The 26,010-nt window shown below is 37.8% G+C and overlaps 2 protein-coding genes across 5 annotated transcripts in view; one reads left to right on the forward strand and one right to left on the reverse strand.

Annotated features, from left to right (window-relative positions):
* Positions 1–343: 343 nt before the first annotated feature.
* pi4kab (phosphatidylinositol 4-kinase, catalytic, alpha b) overlaps positions 344–26,010 on the reverse strand; it is a 31,340-nt gene continuing 5,673 nt past the window's right edge. Inside the window, exons 8-55 of one of the 3 annotated variants that reach the window (XM_028033668.1) lie at positions 24,285–24,430; positions 24,132–24,197; positions 23,920–24,016; positions 23,649–23,840; positions 23,454–23,554; positions 23,208–23,337; positions 21,505–21,634; positions 21,322–21,417; positions 21,026–21,209; positions 20,560–20,663; positions 19,812–19,980; positions 19,676–19,726; positions 14,844–14,952; positions 14,131–14,267; positions 13,915–14,048; positions 13,733–13,815; positions 13,583–13,653; positions 13,374–13,498; positions 13,219–13,300; positions 12,431–12,514; positions 12,076–12,165; positions 11,816–11,935; positions 10,658–10,672; positions 10,418–10,510; positions 10,176–10,332; positions 9,949–10,076; positions 9,693–9,851; positions 8,869–9,020; positions 8,647–8,754; positions 8,410–8,537; positions 8,032–8,148; positions 7,855–7,934; positions 7,553–7,752; positions 7,282–7,372; positions 6,249–6,416; positions 6,072–6,125; positions 5,859–5,979; positions 5,619–5,748; positions 4,215–4,358; positions 4,045–4,115; positions 3,843–3,946; positions 3,650–3,754; positions 2,935–3,060; positions 2,722–2,842; positions 1,935–2,094; positions 1,644–1,733; positions 1,457–1,540; positions 344–1,367 (exon numbers count right to left, since the gene is read on the reverse strand). In XM_028033668.1, the coding sequence (XP_027889469.1) occupies positions 1,316–1,367; positions 1,457–1,540; positions 1,644–1,733; positions 1,935–2,094; positions 2,722–2,842; positions 2,935–3,060; positions 3,650–3,754; positions 3,843–3,946; positions 4,045–4,115; positions 4,215–4,358; positions 5,619–5,748; positions 5,859–5,979; positions 6,072–6,125; positions 6,249–6,416; positions 7,282–7,372; positions 7,553–7,752; positions 7,855–7,934; positions 8,032–8,148; positions 8,410–8,537; positions 8,647–8,754; positions 8,869–9,020; positions 9,693–9,851; positions 9,949–10,076; positions 10,176–10,332; positions 10,418–10,510; positions 10,658–10,672; positions 11,816–11,935; positions 12,076–12,165; positions 12,431–12,514; positions 13,219–13,300; positions 13,374–13,498; positions 13,583–13,653; positions 13,733–13,815; positions 13,915–14,048; positions 14,131–14,267; positions 14,844–14,952; positions 19,676–19,726; positions 19,812–19,980; positions 20,560–20,663; positions 21,026–21,209; positions 21,322–21,417; positions 21,505–21,634; positions 23,208–23,337; positions 23,454–23,554; positions 23,649–23,840; positions 23,920–24,016; positions 24,132–24,197; positions 24,285–24,430 (5,459 nt within the window). In that variant the 3' untranslated portion in view covers positions 344–1,315. Of the gene's footprint in view, positions 1,368–1,456; positions 1,541–1,643; positions 1,734–1,934; positions 2,095–2,721; positions 2,843–2,934; positions 3,061–3,649; positions 3,755–3,842; positions 3,947–4,044; positions 4,116–4,214; positions 4,359–5,618; positions 5,749–5,858; positions 5,980–6,071; positions 6,126–6,248; positions 6,417–7,281; positions 7,373–7,552; positions 7,753–7,854; positions 7,935–8,031; positions 8,191–8,409; positions 8,538–8,646; positions 8,755–8,868; positions 9,021–9,692; positions 9,852–9,948; positions 10,077–10,175; positions 10,333–10,417; positions 10,511–10,657; positions 10,673–11,815; positions 11,936–12,075; positions 12,166–12,430; positions 12,515–13,218; positions 13,301–13,373; positions 13,499–13,582; positions 13,654–13,732; positions 13,816–13,914; positions 14,049–14,130; positions 14,268–14,843; positions 14,953–19,675; positions 19,727–19,811; positions 19,981–20,559; positions 20,664–21,025; positions 21,210–21,321; positions 21,418–21,504; positions 21,635–23,207; positions 23,338–23,453; positions 23,555–23,648; positions 23,841–23,919; positions 24,017–24,131; positions 24,198–24,284; positions 24,431–26,010 lie in introns of all 3 variants that reach the window. The other 2 variants (XM_028033665.1, XM_028033667.1) reach the window with 2 other exon arrangements.
* Positions 15,247–19,065, forward strand: serpind1 (serpin peptidase inhibitor, clade D (heparin cofactor), member 1). 2 transcript variants are annotated; one of them, XM_028033670.1, is made up of 7 exons: positions 15,247–15,344; positions 15,469–15,732; positions 15,882–16,525; positions 16,605–16,753; positions 17,794–17,918; positions 18,348–18,492; positions 18,573–18,764. In XM_028033670.1, the coding sequence occupies exons 2-7, from the start codon at positions 15,470–15,472 to the stop codon at positions 18,762–18,764; spliced, it is 1,518 nt and encodes a 505-aa protein (XP_027889471.1). In that variant the 5' UTR covers positions 15,247–15,344; position 15,469. The 2 variants fall into 2 exon arrangements, with proteins under 2 accessions (XP_027889471.1, XP_027889470.1); XM_028033669.1 differs by lacking the exon at positions 15,247–15,344 and having other exon boundaries at positions 15,470–15,732; positions 18,573–19,065.

Genomic DNA, 26,010 nt, shown 5'->3' on the forward strand with positions numbered 1-26,010 from the left:
TTTAAAAATTAAGAAATTATGTAAGAGTATTTTTTACTTTGAACAGTTTTATTTTACATACAGACTTGCGTTAAAAATTTTGTTTCATTTTCTTTCTTTTCCCTTTGTTCCTTAAACTCATAAATAGCAGGAACATTTTACTTGAACAATGTTGCATTTAAACCTTTAAATTAAAATACAAATTCAGGACAGGAAACATGGATTATTCTCCAACTCTAAAGTATGTTAATATGTTTCTTAAATGTCAGGTGTATTTGACAAGTTCGTAAAATCAAAATAGATTTTAAACTGAATCTATCACCAGATGTCCTATTTAAGATTTATGTTGGAACATAGAAAACAGTTTTTTTTAGTTAATAGAACTTTATTTAGTTACATATCTGCATTCTCATTCAAAAGGCAAGAAAATAGAAAAGGAGACAGAAGATGGATCATGGATATAAATATACAAAGAGTATAGTTTGTTTTTATAACAGTAACAATCAAGAAATTAAATTAAACCATATTTGACATGAGGCACAGCCATCTGAATTACCAAAAGCAAATTCTGCCAGAAGCCACATTGGACACAAGCCAAATGGTAATTAACATTTAACTTCGTGCAACTGCCCAACATTAAAAATGTACCATAACATTGTCCCACAGACAACAAAACTTTGCTTTCAGTGGGCCACCTTCTCCTTGCCATACTTTGGCAAAGATACATATTTACAAATCAGTCTTGATGTTTTCCAGAACTTGTGCGCAACGTTTCACCCGTTGAAATGGAAAATAAGAAAAACTCCAAAATACACCGTGACACCCATGCAGACACAGTCAAGTCTGTCTGCAAAAACACATGGCAACTCCAGCTGGTTCATTAAAAAGAGAAGCACAGTAGTACAGTCAGGATATAGTACAGGATGACTGAATAGGCCACATTGGTCAGAACTGGTACACGTTTACTTCTGTTACCATAAAATATCCACTTACGGTCAAATTCCAAACCAAAATTAAGATCATCAGAAGCTACATTCACAAATAGTACAATTAAGAACTTGGCACAAACTCTGACAAAGTATTTACTGAACGTGCAGATTAACGAGAGACACTCGTTGAAATACACAGAAGTCAAGATGCTAGTGCAACCGTACAATAATTAGGAGTAAGATTGATTTCAAAATAACACAATAAATAAAGGATGATAAAGCAAATACTAAGGACAATATCCAACAACCAGCAAAAACAACTAAGTTGCAATTTCCAGACGGGAATTCAACAAAAGGCACACACATTATGTACCGGCCAACAGACGCACATGCTCAGGCACTGACGTTTAGTATGGGATCTGGTTTTGGTAGTACTGGAGCATATCGTACGTTCGGCTCCTGTATGAAAAAGAAAACTGGAATCAGTCAAGGAAAAAAAATTCTGGAATTTAACATTAAAGAATGAAACATGGATAAAATTCACCGACCTGTTGCTGAGGAAACAGTTCTGGATGACTTTAATGATGAAGGAAGCTGCATCTTTCTCACTCAAACCAGGGTTGAATCGTTGACTGCATGTGCAGAAACATTATAAGCAACAACAGCTAATGGCATTTTAAACACGAGTGTGTTCATTCAGAACCACTAAATCACTAAAAGTCGAGCGAGACTCACGTGAGTAGTTTGATGGTCTGCCCTCTGAAGCAGGGAAGTCCTGTGTCCAGCATGAGATTTACTAAAGAGACCACTGCATCCATGTAGGGCCTGAATCAATGCAGGAAAATTTATCATTATTATTACTTCAAATCTCACTGTGCTCTAGGTTGGTGGTAATGGGAAATCTCATTACAAAAAGCCACAAGTTAGTTCCTGACATTTATTGGATTAATTAAACATTGCCTGTTTTTCATCAGACCTCCGGAGATTGGGGACTAAAGATGGGCTTCAGTCTCTTCGCGAGCTCACCTCACAGCCAGGTATCCCCTCACACACATCTCCATGAACCATTTGAAAGGCGTCGCCTCCATCTTCCCACCCATGATCATCACCATCTCATCCGTCAGCTTGATATCCGGCTCCCAGCCGAGATTCCCTCCAGGAGAACTTTCAAACATGAACCCAAAGTCTAAAAGGCATAAACAGCCACAAACGTGATGGTTAAAGGTTGGGATTAGCTGGTGCAAGCCAATAACATAATATTTTGCCACTATAAATATGCATGAGGCTACTTTAAAACAGCTATAAATATTGTGAACAAAAGATAAAATAGAAGGAATAACCATACATTCAAAGATTTTTTTTCACTGTAGCTATAATTAGTGACGCCCAACAATTTCTAGAAAAAAATGTAACTGATATCATTATTATACTATATTTCAATATATACTTTACTTTGTAAAGCACTCATTTTCTAGACATATTTAATTGGTCGAGAGAACATGGCATTTAATTAGGGAAGATGTGTGTTAATATCAGAAAAAAAGAAAAGAAAAAAACTCAGACTCACTGACAGAACTGCAGCAAGAAATTTGAAACTCTGCTATATAAATCAAAAATAAATATATTTTAAGGTTCTTTTTTTTTTTTTTACACATCTTCACCAGGAGTGCCAATATATGTGAGAGGCTCTATATATTTTGCAAATGTTGCCAGACTTTTTAAAGTTTTCTTTTCATGGACAAATGTTGTGCGAAACTGTTGCAAAAACATTCCAGAGAGACGACAACAAAAAAGATGCTTCAGAGGTGCCCACCAATGTGAATGAGATGGCCCTGGCTGTCCAGCATGATGTTGCCGTTGTGTCTGTCTTTTATCTGCAGCAGGAAGAGCAGCAAGCTGTACGCTGCCATACTGCGGATGAAGTTATATCGTGCCTGGAAAGACAAGCGTCAGTGGAGATGTTAGTTTACACTGCGGCGTCAGGAATGTTTGGATGAATAATGTCAGGAAGCCTGTGTGAGTTTGCCTTCTGAAATGCGAGTGTGGATTCGTCTCCATACTGATTCCTGAAGTAATCGTACATGCCAAAGTCGGTCTGCCGGCCCAGTTGGTCCCGAGACTTACAGTTTGGGATGCACTCAATCACTCCACACTAAGAAAGCAGAGATATTACACATATTTAAAAAGGTAGGGACAAGGGTGTAGAAAATGGATGGATGGATGAATTTAATAGTTTGTAGTTTCTATTTAAGGTCTACTCTGTAGTAACTAAGTAAATAGGGATCAAGCACATTTTTCATATTAGCGCCACAATTTCCAGCCCCTTAAGCTGGATTTCAAAGTTACATTGAGAAATTCACTTTAAATTTAAAGTTAAGAAACTTGTAAAATAGTGATGCTTTCAACCTGCTAAAACAAGACAACATGTGCATGTATGTGTATATCTTTTAGACAACGTGACGGGGTACAAAGTATCTGCCAAATATTTTTCCTTTCACTTATTTTCTTTTTAGAAATAAAATAAATAAAATGGTAGGTAATTACACACTATTTTAGACTTTATAGGAACCCTATGTGAGTCGGTATCTCTTATTTTACGAAGGTTTTGAGTTGGTATGTTTTAGTTCTTGAAAGCTTTTGTACAATTAATTTGGACTAGTTATCCTCCTATACTCCCTTTGCCTACAGGTACAAATTTTGTGATGTTTTTTGACTTAGTGTCAGGAAGAGTAAAGTCTTACTCCAGGTGCTGTGGCGACCACTCTGTACGGAAATACATAGAGATCCAGCCCCACCATCTGGAAGATGTTCTTGAACAGGCTGATGATCTGCAGAGCCAACATGTCCTGAAAACACACAAACAAACAAAATGGTAAGAAAAAGATCATCTGTTAAAAGATGACATCAGGGAGGGTTGATGTGCGCAATCGAGACCTGTCTGCAGTCATCTCCAACTTTGAAGATTGCCGCCTGCCAGCATGTACTGGCCTTTTCCTCAACGCCTGTCTCGTCCTCAGAACGTAAATGGCACTGAAGACCTGAAGGAAGTTGTTCAAAATATTGAGAATATATAAATCTTTACACATTCTGGGCAATTTATCACACAAAGTTGAAAACTTTGTTTAACCAACAGTACCTTCTTTTTCTAGCTCACTCACTCTACATCTCTTAACTTTGAACTTGGCCAAGTACGGTGCTTTGGCAGCGCTGAGTAAAGGTGCAAAAGGGAGAAAATTAATTTTAAACTTTTTACATACAAAGATAATTTGCTAATACTGATCATTTGTGGTTGATTTGGAGGCCCACCTCTGCATGGGAGTACCGGACTTATAATCTATGTCCAAAACTATGGCCTCAGGGTTACTGGGAAGGTAACAGCCATACTGGACTTTAATCTGCGCCAATGCCTCCAGACAGGCTTTCTTCCTCTCTTCCCCTTTAGGAATAGGTCTAAAAAAAGACAAACAAAAACAAGTTAAAAAGTTTTCCAATCTTTGTGTTTGAATGTTTGTTACTTAGACTACTGAGCTCTATGGGCATCAAACTAAATGACTTCAGACCACAAGTGACAGAGTTCTTCTGATGCAAGTCACAGAGGAGAGTCACTAATACTAAGTGGAGGCCTTCCCTGTTGTTGCAATTAGTGCTGTAATGAGGGCAGAGGGGAAACTTTCCGTCTCTTGTGAGCTGACAGAACACCTTCTCTCAGAAACCAGCGCATTGGCTCCACATATTCACTGACATATGGTAACACAGCAAAGTGTTTTCCAGGGCAATAGATAATGAAAATGACAGAGGAGCAAATAGTCACTAAATTAATGAACAACAAAGGGATTCAGAGGCAGGAAGTGAAACAAAACACCTTTGCCACTGGGAAAACGCATCATAACCCTCAACAGATTACTTGCCGTGTTCTCCTTAACAAAAACTACTCACTAGTAACTTTAAGACTAAAAGAGAAGATCAGCATTCTTTATGTTTCACTCACTGTCAGTAAGTTTGACTATAAATGTATGTATTGGTACCATGACCTAACTCAGTATTTAACCAGGAAAAATGGTTAAATACTGAGGATATAAAGGTTATAGACTTGAATGTATGTCCTTTATACATTCAAATGTATAGAGAATAAAGTTAGGAGTGTTACAGGAATTATAAAAAATAGTAAGTTGGAATAATTAAAAAAATTGTGAAGCTCTTTTTTTTCATGTCAGTCGTCATTAGAACGACTGACAAAGAGATTGATGTCAAGAACGTTTTTTTGTACCAATAAGGATCATTTACATGAGACATTTCATGATGGTGGTGTTTCTGTAAATAGTAACATTATACATCAGTTTTGCCCACTCCTCCCATTGTGGTTGTAAATGCTATTATTGTCACTTTTGAGTTTTATTATGCTTTTTTCCTGTGCTACAACAGTGAAAACCTCATTTTTTTTCTCATCCCTTAAGCCAATCAATGAACAGCGCCTGTTCACGTCACATTTTGGTCCTGCTCAACTTCAATGATCCCTGCTCCCAATCAGGGATTAAAAAAGCAAGTATTAGGCTGGAAAAGCTAGTAATGGAAACCTTTACAAAGTGGACTGAGTACAGCAGAACCGAGTTTAGTAGAGTCAGTGGAAAATGGGAACGTGATACTTCAGGGTAGAAAAAAAAACAGCCTTTAAAGGATGGAGTTAGGTTCAGGTTTAAAGAGTGCTCCTACTTGATAATGGCGGACACATTGGTGATCTTGTTGAAGAAGTCAAACTCCCTTTGGTAAAAGTCTTTGGCTGGGCCAGACAGAGATCCAATGATCTCCTTCACCATCTCTTCCAGCAGCTCCCCAATGTCCGCTGAATAAACAAACAAAAACAAAAATAAAAACCTGACTGTTTTTTTACAGTCTTAACCCCTCTGAATGTGTTGTTTGTGTGCTCATGTTGATTCTGGATAAATATCTCACGGTCTTTCTGGTGTCCTTCCTCATCCAGGAATATGTTGGTCTTCATGTTCCAGATGAACTGGTGAGCCAACAGCTGAGACTTCTGAGCAGCCCACAGGATGTACTCTCTCACGTAGCCCATCTACATTCAAATGTATGCAGGATAAAGTTAGGAGTGCAAGCACACTGTAAGAGTTTAAATAAATTTGTCACATCAGAAAATTAAGTGCCCACCTTATCATACCGAAGGGCTTGGACAATTTGAGGAATGTAAAATAAAATGGCATCCTACGACAAAATAAATGAGAAAAAAATACTTTTAATGCATCCATTTTGGCTTATCAATACAAATTAAATAGCTTTTACAATACTAATAGTAATTGTACATATTTTACGTGTGTATTTGCATACAGGAGGAAAGGAGCGTAGCACTTTGACCCCATACTGGGCCGTGAGAGGGTGAGGAGGGTACATGGAAGAGAAGTATGACAGTCCAGTTGGTGGATCTACTGGGGCCCAGCACAGGATATGACTCAGTTCTGGGGAGTCCGCATCAATTGTATGGCAGGTCACCAAGAACTGAAGGAAAAAGTATGAAGAATATAACTTAGCCAACATTTACATCACTTGGCTAACAAGGTGCAAAGAAAAGCCTCCTGAGGAAGCTCTGTTTATGAGTCATTTAGGTGTGTGTACAAATAAAACAGGTATACATTGTCAAAATGAGTTATGTAGAAAATGATCCAGCTCTTTGGGGATGGCTGGTCTCCATCTCCCCTGTTTCTTCTTTAAACACAGAGCTCATTAAGAGTTTGTTCAAGCAGAGCGAAACGACAAGGACAACAGGAGCCTTCCAGAGCAAAACATCAACTATGAGATCAGTGAGCAGCTTTTAATCAAAAACTTTAAAGTTACAAACTCTGTTTAACTTGATCCATCATGAAGATATCGATTTATTAGGTACATTAATTTCTGGCATAAAAATAAAACATTGCATCTCCTGTGAAACATGGCAGCAGCAGAATATTGAGCTAATCTGAAGTTAATTCAGATGGAAATGATTTGAAAAGCCTTGAAATATTTTGCCATAATCTAAATTAAAAAACAAAACTTGAAATGTTAACAGTGGTGTGCACGCTTTCGCCAGAAATAGGTATTTTTTAAATGTCTTTTTTAACTACAAATGCATTAACAACTATCTAGATCAGTGTTTCCCAACCCTGGTCCTCAAGGCACACTGCCCTGCACGTTTTAGGAATTTCCTTGCTTCAGTCCAGCTGATTTCAATTGATGACTGATTAACAGGTGTTTGTTGAACTGCAATCAGTTGAATCAGGCACAATAAAGCAGGGAAACCTCTAAAACATGCAGGACAGTGTGCCTTGAGGACCAGGGTTGGGAAACACTGATCTAGATGAATCGCATTTTTATGGCAAGCACTAACCTTTACTGCTTCAGGAATGTCACACACAGCAGCCGGATCCATTCGTACCAGACGTGTCACTTCAGACACAATAGACTTTGAGTTTTTAAATCTGAAACACACAAGACAAAACGGAGAATGCATGCACTGATGAAGAAGCAACTATAAAGATTTTAAAAAACAAAAGGATTCACCCTCTAAAAACTGAACTTCAATATTTACAAACAAATGAAAAACGAATACATATTTTTAATTAAACCTATTTAGGTTTAATTCCTGTTTATTTGTGTACCTGGCAGGCAGCTGCAGAGCCAGGTAGGGAGATATAGTCCAGGCCATGTTGACATTGTCTTTCCCCTGTTTTTCTGACAAACTGATATATTTGGACCTCCAGTTGGCAATGCTGGTTTCCACTGACTGCTCTGTTGCGATGGCGAGCTCCTGAGTGGATAACGGGTTGTACCAGATCGTCAGACGCTCGATCTCACTAGCCTGGGGAAAAGCATAAAGACCTTTCATCATCAAGGACCAGGTTCCATACTTGCCTTTACAACAGTATATTTACAAATTACAAAAGTTAATGAAGGTGAATACCAGTAAAGCCAGTAACAGAACCCTGCGTTTCATGTAATATTTGTGCAGCTCGGATCCTCGGTTGTTTTCTTTAGAGAGTCCTAAAAAAAAAATGACGGAAACAGACGAGTGATCAGTATGCTTATAGGAAACCAAAATAAGAAGGAAGGTTTAACTATGGTATTCTGAGAGTTTCACCTGACTTCTTGGAAATGGTGGACATCCCGGAGGTCAAGGGGTAAGTGTTGATCCATCCCTGGGTAATCTGCTGCCTCTGACCAATAGCTGCATCCAGACTGTTCCGGCTATCTGCAACTGCCATTACAGATAGGCTTTTCAATGACATCTCCTGGGGATCTAGACAAACACTAGCATCATAAAGCCATCCTAAATTCAGAACACATGTACGGTTTCTGAAAATCCTGGAAAAGCAGAAGCTGTTTTTTTTCCCCATAAATCTGATTTGACTAGTAAGAAAAGTTCTTTTAGAGTGAGATATTAGTGAAATCTCAGTGTGTCTGAATGGATGATTCATTCATTTCCTGTGAAAGACTAGACCGTTAGTCAATGTTCTACCTGGTGGGACCAGCTGGGTGGCAGTCAGGTACTTCTTGTCAGACAGCAGGCAGGCATAGAACTTTATCATTATACTGATGTCTTCTCTGAGCCTCTTATCTGCCTGAGTGGGAAATCTGGGTGCAACACTACGGAAAAGCAGAGATGAAAAAGGTCTTTACAACAAAATGTTCAGTTTAAAATCCAAAAATACAGATTTCTATTCAATCTAAACTCATTTTATACATGATTTTGTACCTGAAGAAGTCAAAGGCTGTGGAATAGATCTTTTCTCGCAGCATATTTCTGATAGTGGCGTTTGTCACAACATCAGCATGTAGTAGAGTTAAACCCAAAGTCAGCAGTCTGAAGGGAAGAAAAGTTTATGATATACTGTGATAGTTCAGTGGTTTTTCATTATTTTTACTAAACAGAGTGATATTTAAATCATTTTACTGTTTTGATGATTACAAGTAATACCTGAATCTTGGTCCAATGGCAGCAACGTGTCGATTCATGTTGCTTTTGGATCCTCCAATATTCAGTGAAAGAGATCTCTGCAAAATGGAAATGAAGATCTCCACCTGGTCTGCACTGCTGTATTTGGCTATCTCAAACCTCTGCACCAGGAACTGAAAGCAGAACAGGAAAAAGTTTGGTGTGAGTTAGTATTAAAACAGTCCAGCATTACGTACGGGACTAACAAGGATGTTTTCCGTCTTAAAACAATTCAGAACAGCTGTACTAATAATCCCATTTCTATATTTTGAGAGGTCAACCAAGAAGCTCATTTAAAAATTGTGTCTGTATTAATTTAATTCTTTAAACTGCTTTCTGAATGCAAATAGGATGAGAAAAAAATCCACTGAAATGCAAAAATAAGCAAAACTATCCAAATTTCAGTCATCGCTAAAACACTCTGATGTTTACAGTTACAACTTGCCAAAATGTGAAAAGTTCAAGATTCTGAATAATTTTTCCAGGTATGTAAACCTTTAGTCTTCTAATTTTTAAACACCTTACTGAGAGTGCATAAGCACATTTTAAGTGTACTTCCCACACTAAAGTGGATTTTTTGTACGATTTGGTAGGGCTATTGTGTAAGGTCTGTAAAAACCAAAACTATGAACTAACACTCAGTCAGGTAGCAGTTGAACAAAATATAAGCATGTGATTTCTGATGAACATTTGAATTGTGCCTTCTACAGTTTTACATTACTTTAACATTACCATAACACTAGTGAAACTAAAACATAAAAATCGAAAAAGCAAAGATCAAAACTGAACAATTGCATCTGACTGACCTCTATCCAGAGGAAGTGAGGTACGACATCGGGAGCGCAGGGTGCAGGCTGGCTTTCCTCCGAGACAGCCAGGGGTCCGGCCCCGGCTTGAGTTTCTGAAAACAAACCCATCTTCAGCTCCACGCTCATCTGCCATGCTCCGGCCATCTCACGCATGAACTAAAATGGAAAGAATTATGATATTTAAACACAAAGATGCACAGGCGTTTTTTAATGCATTGGTGACATATTTTCAAAATATGTAGGGAATACATACTGGCACTTCCAGCCCATTGTGTGCAGCAAGCAGCCATTCCCAGCAGGCAATAGCAGTTTCCATCCCATGCTCTGAAAACATCTTCAGCGGAGACCAGCACAGATGGTGGAGCAGCTGTGGATCACAGTCTGAAATACAACTTAGATTAACTCACTGAAAGCACAAAATCATATTGCAAATTCATATTTTGATTTTATGAGACGGAATGGCGGAGAGCTGGTACTCACTTTTGGTATTTATAAGCAGAGCGGCCATCTTGAACATGCATTGTGTGAAGGCTTCAGGATCTTTTCTTTCTAGAGTGCTGGTCATCTGACTGATCATCAGCTTGGTAAGGTCAGAGCTGCTGTGAGATCTCTCTGAAAACTGGATCATACCAACCACCTAAAGAAAAAAAAACACAAACAGATTAAGGAGTCATGCAATCTGAAGAAAATCTGCAGGAAACAAATTTAATGCTAATCTTTACCTCTCCAGTGTAGCGGTTTCTTAGGTTGAGTGATGCCATAAAATTGGAGTAATCCTTCTTCACACACTCTGGTCTCTCTGTCAGCTGAGTGATCTACACAGAAAACACACTTTGTAAAGCTTAAGACCAAACAGTGAAAAGCCTGTAGAGTAAAACATGCATCTGTGCAGTAACAGTTTAAGATAAAATTATTGCACAATGCTTAAACCTTGTCTCTCTGTATTTAGTGTTGAGACCAACCTGGGGGAAAGCAGCCTAGTGTTGGCAGCACAATGGAAGACAGCATCAGTTTAACCAGTTAGCCAAATGGGTAACCAGCCATTCAACCCAACCGTCCATTGCGGGTAAGTAACCAGGTAAGCCGTAAATCAGCCAAGCAACCAGGAAGGCAGTTTGGTGCAGTTAAATAAAGACAAAATACAACAAATGAAGCAAATAAAAAGACAAATTGAGCAGAATGCAAGCACAGGAACATATAAGAAATGCTCAGCAAGCAAAATAACGTCACACAGATAATGCACACACACCATACAGTGCCGTAAACAGCCAGATATTGGTTGCTTACAGGCCAACTGTATGGATTTCAAACTGAATATAACATGTTTGCACAAAACAAACACTTTATCAGTGGCAAGAAAAAAGCCAAGGGCTGCTGTAAATGGCACATGTGCTCTTGTAAAAGAAAGCAATTAATACCAAAGTTTATTAAGCAGCCAACCAATAGGGCAATAACTTAGCAATATAAGGTTGCGATATTTATTAAAGGTACTGATAATATATATATTGATGATGACCAGTAACAGATATGTGTTATATAATTCTGTACACTTTCAACACTATGAAAATACATGACCACACAGCTGACATTGCTCCCTTCAGTCCTTCGAGGCATTACTGTTGCATGCTGAAACAAATGTCACATGATCAACTCCTCCACCCCCACCCAAAACACACACAAGAGACAAAAAGATAAAAATCAACACTGTCCATTAATATCTCCCCAGGTTTACTTATTGCACCAAAACAGATATGTTAAAAATGAATAACATCGGCAGATACCGGCGTTAATCTCCATTCATGCTGTATAATTTTGACAGCATGAAACACAGAAATATTAATGTGAACCCATTTTTTGTTTTGTTTTTTGTTTCATTGAGGTTCTGTGTTGTATCATCACTACCCTCCAGAAAAAAAAATTCAAATAAATTATTAAATTGCAATTCATGCCCAAGATGTAAACTGTATTTACTTACATCTGGCTAAAAGGGTTTAGTAATTGCTTGCCATTCAATGGGTACATTACAATTTTTATAGCCTCATAGTCTTTATTTTTGCTTAAATCTAATATTTAAAATTATGATGATTTGAAGTATGTATTATTGTGTATCTGTGACTCACCCCCAGTATAGTGCTCTGCCTGTTGTAGCCTGCAAAGTGCAGAATGCTTTCTGTGGCCATGGCGAGGCCTGTGTGCTGACTGAGTCCTGACACCCAAATATGATGTTTGTTCAGGTACTCCTGCATGAAAATTACCAGAAAACATTAACCTCATAAAATAATTTTGTAAAGTCAACCTTGACTTGATTATTCTGGCAAAAAAAAAAAAATTCCATTCACTTTATTAAATCTGATAGTCAACCATAAAACAAGAAACCTACCTGTAGGTGGGACTTGGTGACTGAAGGGGCCCATTTCATTGCTTCTTTTAAGATCTCACCACAGCGTGCTGCAAAGTCCTTAACAATGCTCTGCAATGAAATGCAAATGTAAAACTTATTAATCAAGAACATGAGCAAATATTTTCACTAAATGGGTACAGAAATTAGCTTCACTCTTTAACTTATTTCAGCACATTATCAAAAACCAATACGTGTACCAGTTATCACAAACTGTTCACATTATTTTTCGTTATAAAATATACTCCGAGGATTCACACTAAAATTAATACATATGTCTAAAATAATACTACTCTGCCCTCTAGTGTCCAAATGTGGTTTCACAAGTCGGACTCACCTCTCGAGCTTCATATGTGTCCGGAACAGTAATCCTGTGAGGTGTGTCTGGGATGTCATAGTAAGGTTGATCCTTGTGAATGTCCTAAATAAAGAACAAGAAAATGTATCATTTATTATACAACTTCAAACATTTAAACCATTACAACTGTTGGGCCGGGAGGCAAAAATAACACAGTAAGTGAAAATAATGCCCTCTAATGCAAGTTAGCGCTCACCTTTTCATACCACAAAGCAGAAACAGCTACGTTTGTTTATATAATAATTAAGCAAAGCAAAAGGATAGAATCCTGCATTTTACCAGAGAAATATGCAGGATACTTGCATATTTTTTTTAATAGTTGCTCTTTTTTATCCAATGAATACTGCAAGAAAACTCCCGCTGAGTGTGTAAAAAATTACTGTTATTGGTTTTTACTTAAACCTCAAGATTAGTGCCTTCATAAGTTATTAAAATGCTTATTGACCGTTATATATTTAATAACAAAAAAAAAATCTGTGAACAAATTTCTGCCTGTTCTTTTAGTGTATTTCCAAAGTTGTTGTTTTTTTTTTGTTTGTTTTTAGTTTTTAATGCTGGCATACTTTGATATTCTTATCTACCACCTCAAGTTCAAACTGCACAATTTTTCCATTCAATACATTTATAAATTTGGAAAATGTCCTTGTTTTGTGTCCGTACTTTATGCTAAGTAGTGCTGGTAAAACCTGCCCAACTGAGAACAACAGCTTTCAACAATCATCACATTGAGGGATTTTTTTCCCCATCAGCTTCTAGTGCATACTTACAGCATTTAAAGACAGAGAGAGTGTCTGCAAAATATCCAACATGGTCTTTAGGACTCTACCACTCCACAGAAGATGAGGGAAGCTTTAAAGGGACACAAACATTAGCTGAGACAATTTATTAAAAATCCGAGCATATATAAACTTCGTCGACTCACGTTTCAGCCAGACCAGAGAGGTATTTGTCTGCCACCCTGCGTATTCTCTTGTGAGTGTGGTTAAAGTTGACCAATAAGAACTGAGCATGTCGCTCCAGCTCCTCTTCATGTTCTTTAGTTTTTGTCTAAAACAAGAAAAATGCAAAAATGCTCATAATCCCAAACTGAAGAATTAAGTCTTTGCCTGTTCAGAGATTACACTCATCTACCTTTTCAGCCATCATCTGGAGGAAGACATCAAATACCTTATCACCCACACAAATGACGCACTGCAGCATTCCTATAGGAAAAACATTGAGTATAGGATGTTAATCATAAACGACAAATAATATGTGAACTAGAGTGGTTTAAGCCCTCACCAGATTTATCTTTTTGGATGGCTTTGTCCTCAAAGTACCGAAACATCACTTGGAACCTGTCAGCATCGTTGGCTCGGGACATCCTGACAGTAAAAGTGTGAGAAAACTATCAAAGAACTGCACATACCAATTTTAATATATCATGGAAGAGACAGGTCAAGTATAAAGGCAGATGAGCTGACCTCATGTATTCTAATCGGTAGACAGAGAGCAGGTAGGTGGACATGGCAAAGTCAAGCTTGTTGATGAGGACAGCGCCTTCAGGAGAAGGGTCGAGCAGATTGACAACTGTGGATCGCAGTTCACTCAACTCGGCCTAGAAGACAGAGATTCACAATCTAACAACCTGCTGCTGCAATTTAATCAAATTTAGAGCATGTAGCTATTTAAGAGTGTACCGGCGTCACTGTGTCATTTTTCAGAGCTGAGTTGTACTGCAGCTCAGAACGAAGAGGCTCTCCACTTGGGAAGGTAAGGAGAGGAGATTTTGTGGCGATTTCACACACGCCTTCGTACCATTCCTCTGGCCAAAGCCCTGAAAACACAGCACATCAAATATGTACATCAATAAACTAATGAAATAGACCTATATTGACTAAGCATGTATCCATGACAAAGTAGTTTTGACAACCACCTTTAGCTACAGTAAATTCAAGTCCCATCTCCTGTATGACTTCAGTCTGTCGTGTCATCATGGAAGACTTTTGGCTCACAATTCTTTCACAGATTGCTTAGTTTTTTTCTGCACAGGTTTATTAAAGATCCAAACACATATTTTCAATCAAACTGAGGCTTACAATTTGAGTGGGTCTTTGTAATATGTCGATTTTGGTCTTTTTTGACCATATTTTTCTAAATAAGCCGCTCTGTTTAGGATCCTTGACTTGTTAATGATTCAGCTGGGGCCGATCTTCAGCTGTCAGAGAGATGGCTTCACATCTGACACTAGAATACTTGTGATTAACTCTTCATATGAATTTGGTAACTTATGGCCAATAAAGCAAGCCAAAATATGAAATTGGAAGTGCCAACTCTTTTTATTTTAGGTCCTTCAGAAGTGCTGAAGTTTTGCAAAGATGATGAATGCAATAGGAGTCAATCTCCTGCTCACCTGATCCTTCCGCAGCAAAACCCATGACCACAGAGTACAACCAGAAGTCCCTGAAAAGCTTCTGGAGACGAGGCTTGGCCTCCTTTATCGGTGAAAGTCGCCTGGTCAACTGTAAGTTTGAAAAAAATAATAAAAAAATGATGACAAATGTAGGATAATTACTACTCCAGAGGAATACGTTTAACTATTCCCAATGCAAACAGCTAAATTAGTTGTTATATGCAAGAAACAAGTCAAAGAAAGACCTATAAATTAGACAAAAAGTTTTAAAAGGACATGTTAGCAGAGAGGAAATTAATTAATTAATAATTAATCAGAATAAACATTTTTTTAACAAAGGAGATGAACTGTGAAGAGTTAAAGGTTTTAGTCAGTCAGCGGACTTTTTGGACTGTTTGATCTGGTCTATTTGTTCAAGAGAAGCACACATCAAAGTTCAGTTTTGAATTCTTCGTCCTACAAACAAAATCAGCACAGAACTTCCCACCAGTCACAGTAAAGGTAAGATACTTTACAGACTGCTAATTTACACAGAAATCCTTGGTTTTTTATCTTGTTTAGTAGAATCTATTTGTCAAATCATTGAAACATTTTGCTCTAAACGTTTTATTCGCTCTGCCTTCAGGATGTGGGTCTTCACCGTCATTTCTGTGGTGTGTATGCTGGCCAGTCCGTCTCTGGCCGGCATTAAAGAGCTCAGTTCCCACTTCAATGACCCAAATCCAAACCCTAGAGGCTTACAGCCAGGTAGTCCAGTGGATGTCGAGGCCATTCCTTTGGACTTCCACAAAGAAAACACTGTCACCAATGACCTCGTTTTTGACGGCTTTGAGGATGAAGATTATATTGACTTTGATAAGATCCTGGCCGCAGGAAGTGATGATTACATGTAAGTTTCAGGGGATTTGTTTGTGTGGATAACTTATTGAAAATAACTTTAATAATGGGGTATACACAATCTCAAAGTAGTATATTTTAGGACATAAATTCCAGTTAAATTTATTTTGAAACATGCATTATGAATTTAATAATTTTCAGTGAGGGGGATGAGATTGACGAGATAGCCACACCGGCTCCAGACATTGATGTCTTTGCCGAGTCGTCCGACCCGAAGATTCGCCGAGCCAGACTCCTACGGCTCTTCCATGGTCATTCTCGCCTTCAGCGCCTCAACATGGTGAACGCTCGCTTTGGCTTTAATCTCTACAGAAGTATCCGTAACGACGTCAACCAGACTGACAACATCCTGCTGGCACCTGCTGGGATCTCCATCGCCATGGGGATGATGTCTCTAGGTGCTGGATCTGAAACTCACCATCAGATCTACAAAGCCTTGGGATTCGCAGAGTTTGTCAATGCTAGTCATCACTACGACAACACAACAGTCCATAAGCTGTTCAGGAAGTTGACGCACAGGCTTTTCAGGAGGAACTTTGGCTACACGCTCCGGTCTGTCAATGACGTCTACCTTAAAAAAAACGTGTCAGTAAAAGAAACCTTCCGCACCGAAACGAAGGCCTATTATTTTGCTGAGCCACAGTCAGTAGACTTCAGAGAGCCAGCATTCCTGAACAAGGCCAACCGCCGCATTGAAAAACTAACCAAAGGGCTGATCAAAGAGCCGCTGAAGAGTATGGATCCAAATATGGTGCTGATGCTACTTAACTACCTGTACTTCAAAGGTGAGAGAAATACAATTTTGCAATGAAGTAATGTCAAAGCATAAATGTTAATGACAGTCTTTGGTCCTTGTACAAACAGGGACATGGGAGCAGAAATTCCCGAAAGAAATGACTTACTACCGAAACTTTAGAGTTAATGACAAAACAAATGTACGCGTGCCGATGATGATGAACAAGGGGAACTACCTGGCTGCTGCCGACCATGAGCTGGAGTGTGACATCCTGCAGGTGGGTGGCTTTATACAGATTAGAGCTGAACAATATCAGGAGAATTGAGGTAATTAGTTGAGTATTCCAAGGACAACGATTTATCCATGTTTTTCTCACCACTCTCTTTCCTCTCCATTATCATGGGTTCATGTTATGATGATCCCACCATTTTCCATGAGCTTTAGCCTTTTGACCAAAATCTAGATCATGTGTTGGTGTAAAGGACAGTGGGAGTTCATCTGACTGAGCTCATGAATCAAGTCACTGAGTATGAATGCAGGATGTCTGAACAGTTATAGCCTACCAACTATTGCATTCAGGAAATTCTTTGCAATTGCAATATTATATATGTTTTCATTCAGTGAGTCAAAAAACAAAATCTTGATAAGTGAAATGCTAAAATTGAGGTGTGATGTGGCAAATCAAAGATGAAGCAACAACTCCACCTCTCAAGCATTATTAGATTTTTGTCCTTAGACAAAAATGGAAGAAATTCAACAAGGAAAAAAAGTCTGGAGAAGCAAAGTTTTTTCCAAACTCATCCAGACCTAAGAAACATTAAAAGCAAATTTCAGAATTTTTAGGACTGCATAGGGACTCCTATATCAATAAGTATCCAATCAAGTAAAATCAATAAATAACTTCATAGTAAAATTGTCTTTCAGCAAGAATCAAAAGCGGGTGAAAACAAATGGCTTTTCATCAGGAATTTTAAAATGACTGAATCAGAGTAAACCAACCTGTCAAAGGCAGGTTCTGAATCAAGGAGGGTTCAACAGTAACTGCTTTGTTGTTCTTAAATTAAATGGGTTACAGGACAATGTAGGGAGACTAAAAAAGCTGCAATGTTGGTTTTTCTCACCTGTTAAAGGGTACTGTAGGTATAGTTTGTAGACTGATGCCTTCATGATGACTGATTGCCCTGAATAGTTATTACAATGACAATGGAGACTGAATATTTTGTGCAGCTCTAATCTTTATATTCAACAATAATGTCAGACAAGCACACAAAATAATCCATAATAAGCTAACCAGCATATAAACCTTCTTATCTTCAGCTTCCATACACAGGAAACATCAGCATGCTCATTGCTTTGCCAAGAAAGATCACTGGCATGAGGACGCTGGAGCAGCAGATTTCACCAACTGTTGTCAACAAGTGGCTCAAGAACATGACAAACAGGTCGGTCACAAGCAAATATTTAAAATGACCGTATTTGCCGTTTACAAAGCAGTCCATCACTGCATTTGCTGTTACACAAATGGACAGAAAGAAATAGTTGTGATGCTGAGTAATCACTGCAATAGGGACTTACTGGAAATGCAACAGAACATTTAAATTTAGCACCTGCAAAAACTTCTTTAACAGTATGAACGTTCAATAGAAATGTCCTGTCGCAATAAATAAGCTGTAATCAGCATGTGCAGCAAAGACATGCAAAAAACAGGAATATGAATTATTAGACTAGTAAAACTTTATAACTTCAGCAACAGGGTAAATATCAGCAAGGTAACACAATATTTACTCTTGCTGAGTAATAAACCTTTCAGTGGAAATAGTGCAGATTTAGTTGTGCTTAATTGCGACGACAGCATACTTTGTCTCTGCTAGGACTCGTGAGGTCTCGTTACCTCGCTTCAAACTGGAGCAAAACTATGACCTGATGGAAAATCTGAAGGAGATGGGACTCACTGACATTTTCAAGGAGAGTGGAGATTTCAGTGGAATGACTTCAGAAAAAGTTGCCTTGAACTGGGTGAGTAAAACAGAGAAATGCCAACATCACGGTTTTCACCATCTTTTTATATTCTGAAATATTTAATGGTGTTATTGCAGCTGAAACACCAGGGAACCATCACTGTGAACGAGGAGGGAACAGAAGCTGCTGCCCTGACTCAAGTGGGGTTCATGCCGCTCTCCTCTCAGATTCGCTTCACAGTGGATCATCCGTTCCTGTTCCTGATCTACGAGCACCGCACAGACTGCCTCGTGTTCATTGGCCGGGTGGTAAACCCCTCACAGAACTGATCATCTAAACAATTTGAAACAACTTCTCAGGAGTCTCTTTTCTTTTTTAAAAACAATTTAGACTCAGAATGAACACTTAAACTTCTTCAAATTGATCAAAGTACGAAGTCTGTGTAATTGGCTCACTGTACGCTTGTTATCTGTCTGTTAATGTTTTATAATTTACAAGGTGGGTGGAGAAGTGTGCAGACATTATTATATCACTGTAGATACTCTAATGCTGTACTGTGGTGATTTCAAACAAAATGTAAAAACACCACAGATGGTGAGATAATAAAATACATAACACCAAATCAGAAAAGTGAATAAAATCTGTTTTTGTTCAAATTCTTCTTAAATGAAGAAAAGTGTCTAAATTTGGTTTAATAACTTACTTTCAACTAACCTAAAACTCCTGAGGTAAACATAATGACAAAGTACTATTTTATATAAACATATTTAGTAGGTCAGTTTTTAATACTAAAACACGAAGTACGCATCAGATTGAATTTTACAACCACAATGTCCTTACAGAGCTCCAGTCACAACAACTTCTTACACATGCAATTTGTGTTCATAATCCCCAAAATATCAATGTTTTTATTACCTGGGCAGAGGCTGCTCTGTTCAAAATATGTTTGCCTCAAGAAATGATCTCCTATATGATTTTATTTTTATTTTTCCCATTTAGAAATTCATAAAGCTTGAAAATAATACCTATTTAGTCATAAATCTTAACATTGATTCCTTTCTAAACTTTTGATGTTAACTGATTTTTGACACCTTGAATTTAAAACGGCTGCAGTCATGAGATTGATTTTGTTATTTATTGTTTTTGATTTTTGCTATTTTTCTTATTCTTTAAGTAAAAGTCAAATACTTTTACTTTGGGAAACAATTTGAATACCAACCGTCTCTAAGCACTTACTTACCACAGCTATGACTGGAATAAGAACTCCAAGGTTTCCAGCACTACTGGATGCCTATGGAGAGAAAAAAAATATTAACATAAAAAAGCAATGTGTATTTTCCTTTTGTGTTTGGATGCTGAGGCAATGGTGAACACACCTTCAGTGCTGTTCCCTTGTCAGAGGCCCTTTCACTTGCTCTTTTTCCTTCCAGTCCCAGTTGGACAAAAAGCTCTAAAAGGTTCACCAGCAGCTCATCCACCAGTTGCTCCACCTGCAGGTTGGCTGCGATGTTTGCTAAAGCATTGATCACAGCCAGAGAGCAATGCCTTTAAGGGGAAAAGGTTGAATAGATGAAAAAATCCCTGAGAAAGTGCTAAAGTCTACATAAACATAAATTATTTAGGGCTAAAACTACAAACTGCCTCTTAGTTAAAAACATAATGAAGTTATTGTTTCAAGTTTCTTGAGAGACCAAAGAAGAAGTTTAAGGGCAAATGATAAACCTCCAACTTGAGATTTTAAAAGAAAAAAAAAAGCTTTTCCCTCATTAAAATCACAATACAATTTAATCTGGTTTTCTTTTTTTTTAGGTTTTCTTACACAATACCTAAACTGAAAGACCTTTGCATTCAGAGGACAAGTAGGTGGTGGAAAATTAAAGTATTTCATATAAAAAGAAGGACAAACAGTTCTCCTGTGAGAGACTAAAACCTATGGATGATTGTAAAGCCTTGAAATATAATCCTTGACATTTTTTGTGGAAATTTCATTTGGAGTACTTTACACTGAGATGGGTCTGTTATAGGTGACTGGGGAATTTTTAGTATTCAACACATTGGCAAATAAAATCTGATATTAAAATATTAGAATCATCATAAAAATATATTTCTATGATGTATCCTGACCTGTAACCATGATCTCTGTAGTCTTTGGTGGCTGAGTAAACCACAGAACTGGCTTTCACGCTGATCTGCTGAAACAGATTCCACACCTCCTGGTAGATGTACAGCTAGAAGAAAAGAAGACGAGAGATAACATGCTAATCAGTGAACTGCGCATCTGTTTTAAACCCCTAAATGTAGTTCATTACAATCAACACTGGCTGGTTGTCACAAGATACCCTATTAAAAACCAACTGATGTGTCACATATTCAACACAGAGGGTGAGTGATTAGATAACACCCACCAGATGCACAGGAATAGCAATACTCAAGTCCGTCTTGTGACAATATATAATCTTCCTCCTCTGCCACCAAACACACACATTTAAGCTCTATGCACTTTTACATTAATCAGTCTGAACTTTTATATTCCCTCTAATCCTAAATAGATTAAATCTGGTGCAGAGTTGTGCGACCACTTTGGACTCACATTCCCTGTGATGACCATGCAGCCCAGTTGGTCTATGATGAGCACATCCAGCTGGGACGGAGGCTGGCAGAACTTTTGCTGAAGGATTTGTAAGATGTGCTCCATGACTTTAGGAGTGTCTCTGAGAGCGACTGCAATATGGCCCAGCGCTTTAATGGTATGCTCTGGAATTAGATGAGCGTCCCTGAGAGAGGCAAAAGTTATATTTTTAAAACTATTCCTCTGAGTCTTCATTTGAATGTATTCTGGGTGACTAAACCAGATTTCCTAAACTTCCTGCTAGAAATGCAGCTCACTTCTCCTTCTCCTGTGAAATGTACAGACGGTTGGAGAGACTTGCTAAAAAGGCCTCTACGATCACGTTGTCCAATGTCAAACCGGCTTGGAGACATCTGAGGGAGAAAAACAAACAGAGTGAACATTTACAAAAAAACTCAGAAGTTCAACTCTCAGGTGTGCCTGGTGTGTTTTCATTTTACCTGCAGATGTTGTCGATGGAAATGTCTCTGAGCTGCTCGTACATGGAGGGCTGGTCTCTTTTATTTGTGAATATGTTGACGGTTGACTGACAATACTCATTCGTCACATTTATCTTAATATCTCCTGTGCCTAAAGAAAACAACGGGTGTTAAATGTAAGAGGTAAACTATTAGAAACCAAGCTGTGCAGACAGTACAGGCAAAAAAAATCTGTAACCTGAAATGCGCTGAATCTGTAACTGTTCAGATGAATGGTGGATGAACATTAAAACTAACTGAAGCTGTCTGTATGTCAATGTGTAATTAGTCAAACTAATTTGTCTTCTTCGCTTTCAGCCAAGATTACTTTTGTATCTTATAAACTGGACCTCTAAAGCTTTTAGTGTGTTGTTTTATGCTAAGCACAGAAACATTATACATGACTCTCCTGACCTAAATCCCATAAATAAATATATAATTTTGCTGTATTGTAGTAGCATAATCTGACACAAAAACTGTAGGATCCAACTTTTAAATTTTCACCAAACACATTGGCATCACAAAAAATCTCACTAAATAAATCTTATGGAAGGAATTTTTTTATCTATAAATTACTCTTCACAATTGATCAGTGAGCCTAGGAACTGTAAATTAGTAATCGATTACTTCCTGTTTTCCTGAGGTATAGACATGATGCAACACCAAGGCACATTTCACCTAGCCACTCTTCAGAAGAGAAAACACTAGAAAAACAATCGCATTCAGGGAAGCCGGGTAGGTTTTAATCTTATTAAGTCAGGAAATGGCAGTAACTAAATAGTTACTTGCCCGCAGCGAAGTCAGAGTAATAATTAAAAGTTTAAAATGACTGGAACTAGACGAGCAAGACTGGACGAGGACCCAAGTTTGTTTTTCTGCCACAAACAGTGCGAAGGATGGAGAGAGGTTAAATAAAATCCAAAACAACCTGTCTGAGACTTGCAACAAAAAGGTGATATCTTGGAGTTCACCTAGTTTCCACCAAAACTATATGACAATCTACAAACCAAAAATGTGTCTGGGAGGCATGCCAGAAAATATCCTGTTCTGTCCTTCCATTACAATTGCAAACATAATGTTAGCTTAACACTAATCGGTTTTAATTAGGACTATGGTCAAATGATATTAAGATTTTTGACTTTTCAGGAGCAACACTCCAGGTGGGCTCTGAGTAAAACACAAAATAAGGTTGTAAAGAATAACAGTACAGAGGAGGGTCTGTTTCTCCCTAAAGATATTAGGAATCCTGTTAAAAAGACATAACATTATGAAGTCTTTGAAATACCAGGACATTTTAAACAACAAAACTGGTGTACAGTGACAGAAAACTTAAAATGTGTTGTATTTTGATTCTTTTTGCAGGATATTGATCCTAACCATAGGGCCAAATCAACACATAACAAGTCATTACAATTAGGTGTTTTATTTTCTGTAGTATTTTTTACCCAAATGAATAAATGCACATTAACTAAGAATTGAATTTTTCAAAAACTTTTAGAGTAACATTTTTGTATATACAGCTTAACGCTACATTTATATGAAGGCATCTTACACCAGAGCTGCCAATAATTATTAAGGGTTCTGTACATTTCAATCTTAGTTAACCAAACATTAATCCTCAAAAGTCTGAGGTCATTAAGAAGCTGCTGGGTGCATCTGAAACAGTCTGTGTGTACGGCGTGTACCTGTGCTGTGTTGGCTGTGATATTTGTAGAGCTTAGTAAGAACGGGGGAAGGAACGACCAGAAAATCCTTCAGAGAATTCGATGCAGAGTGGGCAACAACCGGAAACCTTTCACAAAGACGTCCAAGACCCTGGCAGAGCAGACAAGAGAAACCAAAGCAATGTAAATGATGAGCTCTCATCCAATGACCAGTACTTTGTGTGCCATATTCCTCTTAGTCTGTATGTATTTTGTCTATATACAAACCTGCAAGCAACAAATGAGCAGGGGCATGTGAGCAATAACAATTTTGCTAGAAGTTTTTGACTGCAGCTTTTCTGACAGTTTGTTGCACAAATTCTCAGCTCCTGGAAAGAGAAAAAACAGCCAAAGTGACACATCTAGAAGAAATAAAACTATCCACCTCCTCTCTGATAGTGGAGTTCTGCTCCGACGGATTACCTTGCTCATCTTTGATGGCCCACACCATGAGATCCACACAGGCAGCATTGGCTTGGCATCGAAGCTTGAGCAGGCTCTGTTCCCCCGGCAACCCTGCCGTATTGTGAAGTACCCGCTGCAGCTCTGACTGGCTGCTGCTAAACTGCTCCAGGACAAAGTCGTGTACTTCCCGCACAAATGCATACTCCAATGCTGGAAATACAATATGGCAGCTTGATACAGTAGTAAATGTACCACTAAATAGCTTTAGTACATAAAAAGAATGTGTTACCTTTCAAGTTGTACAGAGTGTCTCGCAGCATTTTGAACACACACACATACAGGGGGTCACTGAAGGTTTTGTAATAGAGGTTGATTCCAGCATTAGACTTTAAGAATAAAAAAGGAAGAAAGCAATAAACAAATTATTCCACTGATAGAAAGTGACATTTATATTTGCACTCTGCTAATATTAAGAGAAACAAATTGCTTTTATCTAATCACCTCTGTAACTTCGGTCAGAAGGGTGTCCAGAGTCTTCAATAAAGAGTCGGAAGCAAAATTTTTCACCTGTAAATCAACAAGATTTGCTCAGATTTGCAGAATGGAAATCAGCAGAAGCAAATGTAAAAAATAAAAATAAAAAAGCCACTGCACCATTCTGAGGAGCTGTTGGAGCAGATGAAGAGGAACCTCCACCTCATTTTCGCAGGCAGCCATGAAAAGAGGAGACATTGAGAAACTGGAGCTGACTGTAGTGAAATAGTAGTCAGGCTCTACTGAGCTGTTGTCTGGGACAGCAACTGTGGAAAAAAAAAAATCGAAAACATAAAAAGATTAGTGGAAACAATAAGGTAAGCATTAAATAAATAATATAAAATAAGAAACAGCAATTACAAATTTAAATGTATTTATTAAAGGCAGTTATGTCAAACCACAGTTTTCTCTGAGTAAACATTATAAATATTTACATAAACCCCACAGCTCATAAACAAAGTGCATTGCAAAAGTATTTATACCCCTTAAACCTTTTCAAATGTTATAACAGAATAAAATCAAACGGGGCATTTTATTTGTATTTTATATGATAGACCAACACAAAGCAGAGCATAGGTTTTAAGTTCAGTCAGATTCATCCTAATTCACTTCAGTCTGAAGAAGTAGAAGATGGCTTTAATTATCATTTTGTTTAACAAACAAAAATCTAAATATGTCAAATGTATATATACACAGCCCCCATTTCTCTGATTTTCTTGAGAAAAAAAAATCAGCGCAATCAAATACTTCCAAAAGTCTAGTTTGATATACGACTGACTCAGGATAAATCCAACTGCTCTTTGAAGGCCTCTGAGGTTTGTTAGAGAAAGATATATAACCAAGAAGATCAAGAAACCCAGCATTCAAGTCAGGGATGTAGTTATGGACAAGTTTAAAGGGTGTTAGGTTATTAAACTTTGTAGATCTCACAGCACTGTTCAATCATTCATCTGAAAGTGGAAAAACTAGAGCACAACTGCAACATAAACAGACAACCCTAAACTGACTGAGCTGACAGGTTGAGCTCCAACACAACAATGGCCCCAAAGACACAGCTACTGAAACAATGGATGGTTTAGATGCTCATTTTCAAAGATGCCTGATGTTGGGCTATGTCACAATAACAGCTAAGGAAATGTCAGTCTCTATACATGAAAAGCTGGCACACACATATCCCTTGCAGCTGAAGTTACAATGAAATGTAATTCTACAAAACATTGACTCAGGTGGACTTTACACAAACTAATGCCGCTTTTCATATTTTTATTTGGGGAAAAAAACATATTTCTTCCACATCCCAATTAAACAATACTTTGTGTGAGTCTGTCATATAAATGTGTAATAAAATACAGTTGAACCTAAAGACAAATTAAACGTAGGGTTGGGCATAATAACTATACATCTATATATCTATATATATAACTATATATAGATATATGCAGTATATATCTATATATAGTTATATACACTGCTCAAAAAATAAAGGGAACACTTAAACAGGTGTTTAACACTTAAAGTGTTCCCTTTATTTTTTTGAGCAGTATATATATAACTATATAGATATAGATATATAGATCTATATAGAACTATATACTGTATATAGATATATAGATCTATATAGATCTATATACTGTATGTTTAGACAGACAGACGGATAGATATCTCGCAATAGACACGTGATCAATATCAATGGGAAATACATCCGAATGAACGTTCAATAAATTCATTGAACTCCAATTCAGAACCACACAGCATTCTGGGGGATGTAGGCAGAGGAAAGGCTTTAGCCTCTCATGGCCAGATTTCTCCACTCTGTGTCATAACTGGTTAAAATTAGAAAACAACA

This window comes from Xiphophorus couchianus, chromosome 12 (genome assembly GCF_001444195.1).
Source record: "Xiphophorus couchianus chromosome 12, X_couchianus-1.0, whole genome shotgun sequence".
NCBI lineage: Eukaryota > Metazoa > Chordata > Actinopteri > Cyprinodontiformes > Poeciliidae > Xiphophorus > Xiphophorus couchianus.